The 1,522-nt window shown below is 25.0% G+C and overlaps 1 protein-coding gene across 1 annotated transcript; it reads right to left on the bottom strand.

Moving 5' to 3' along the window:
- Window positions 1–132: 132 nt before the first annotated feature.
- On the bottom strand, window positions 133–1,012 carry PCYB_004620 (hypothetical protein; the record flags this gene model as incomplete). Its single annotated transcript, XM_004227883.1, has 2 exons — window positions 779–1,012; window positions 133–639 (listed from the first exon to the last, which is right to left on the bottom strand). Exons 1-2 carry the CDS (start codon window positions 842–844, stop codon window positions 133–135), a joined length of 573 nt encoding a protein of 190 aa, XP_004227931.1. The 5' UTR covers window positions 845–1,012.
- Between the last annotated feature and the right edge of the window lie 510 nt (window positions 1,013–1,522).

The raw sequence follows: 1,522 nt of genomic DNA, 5'->3' as shown, positions 1-1,522 counted from the left end.
TCGATCTAATAAATATATAAAATCATAATATAACATCAAAATTGCCTACTAAAATGGAATAATTATATTCTTTTTGATTTCTCAGATCTTCTATGTTTGTAGTTTTTTGAGAAAGTTTTGAATTTCAAAATTTTATTTGATATTTTTTATTCTTTTAAATGGGTAGTAGGATACCAAGAATAAGAACAAAAGGACAAATCCTATGAATGCGGGAATTGCAATGCCACATGTGACCCACGAATATGGTACACTATTAGAACTAACGACAATTAGGTATACACAGTACAACGCTAATGGATAAGGAACTGAATAGGCCAAGAAGAGGAATAAGTTTTCTTTCTTTTTACGCCTAGAATATTCCGATTCATTAGAAAATCCTTTGGATTTTATTTCCATTCTTTCATCTTCTGCCTTATTTTTTATGTCTGATAACTTTTTTAATTCAACCATGGAATCTAATTTTCTAGATTCTTTACCCAACTCGGTGTTTTTAAGGAAAGCTCCACTACTATTGGCGGAAAATTTATTTTGTTGTCCTGTTTCTATATCAGTTTCACCCTTTAATGATCTGCTAATCCTCACATCTAAGGTGTCATTTTGGCTAGTTCCATTACCCCATGATGTAACCAGTTCAGTTACCTAAAATGTAAAAAGTACATTCACAATTTATAGAGTAGACAAGTATTATGATAAAGAAAAAAAGTTTCATCTTTAGCAAAAAGAAAAAGTTAATCATAATAAATGCGGGGATTTTAGAATTTAATAGTAATTATCATACATAGTTAGGATATTGCCAGGAGCACATTACAAAGATAAATATAGAAAGTTTCGCAAGAGATATCATTTTTTTTTTTTTTTCTTTTGCGTAAAAAGGTTCGAAATTGTGATATATTTTTTGTTTATATATATTTTGGGGTTATGTAATTATTTTTTTTGTTAATAGCAAATGCTAATTAAATCGTTTTGTATGTGATTTACTGTTTTTTCTTAAAGTCAAAATATACATTAGTTTAAATTAAAAGTAATTAAAATGCATAATAATATATAAAAAAGGTAATAATGCAGAATAATAAAAAAATATTTTAGTAAATAATATATTATTTAAAATTAATTAAATTGGTTAGTATCTTGATAAAATAATACGTATATTTCAAGTGTTTAGGTTTCAGGGTTCAGGGTTTAGGGTTTAGGTTTAGGGTTCAGAGTTTAGGTACACTAAATATTTTTTTTTATTTTAATTAGCTTTTTCCTACGAGCGATAAATATTGAACATTTATTTTTATATAATGTAAATTAATTTTTTTTATTGCCCAATCATAATATATTTGTAATTTCATTTTATTTGTAATATTTTACCATCTATAGTGATCCTTATTTTACGGAATATATTATTATGACATATGAGACATATTTTACGCTTATATGAAGCATATATTTTTAAATTAAAAATATTATTAATGCATTATGGATTTTAATAAAATTTTGTAATGTAAAGCAAAAATTTAAAATTTAATTTGTGGAA

Source organism: Plasmodium cynomolgi (assembly GCF_000321355.1).
Source record: "Plasmodium cynomolgi strain B DNA, scaffold: 0543, whole genome shotgun sequence".
Lineage (NCBI taxonomy): Eukaryota > Apicomplexa > Aconoidasida > Haemosporida > Plasmodiidae > Plasmodium > Plasmodium cynomolgi.
The sequence above is the reverse complement of the archived record's forward strand: the minus strand, read 5'-3'. Positions and strand labels throughout refer to the sequence as shown.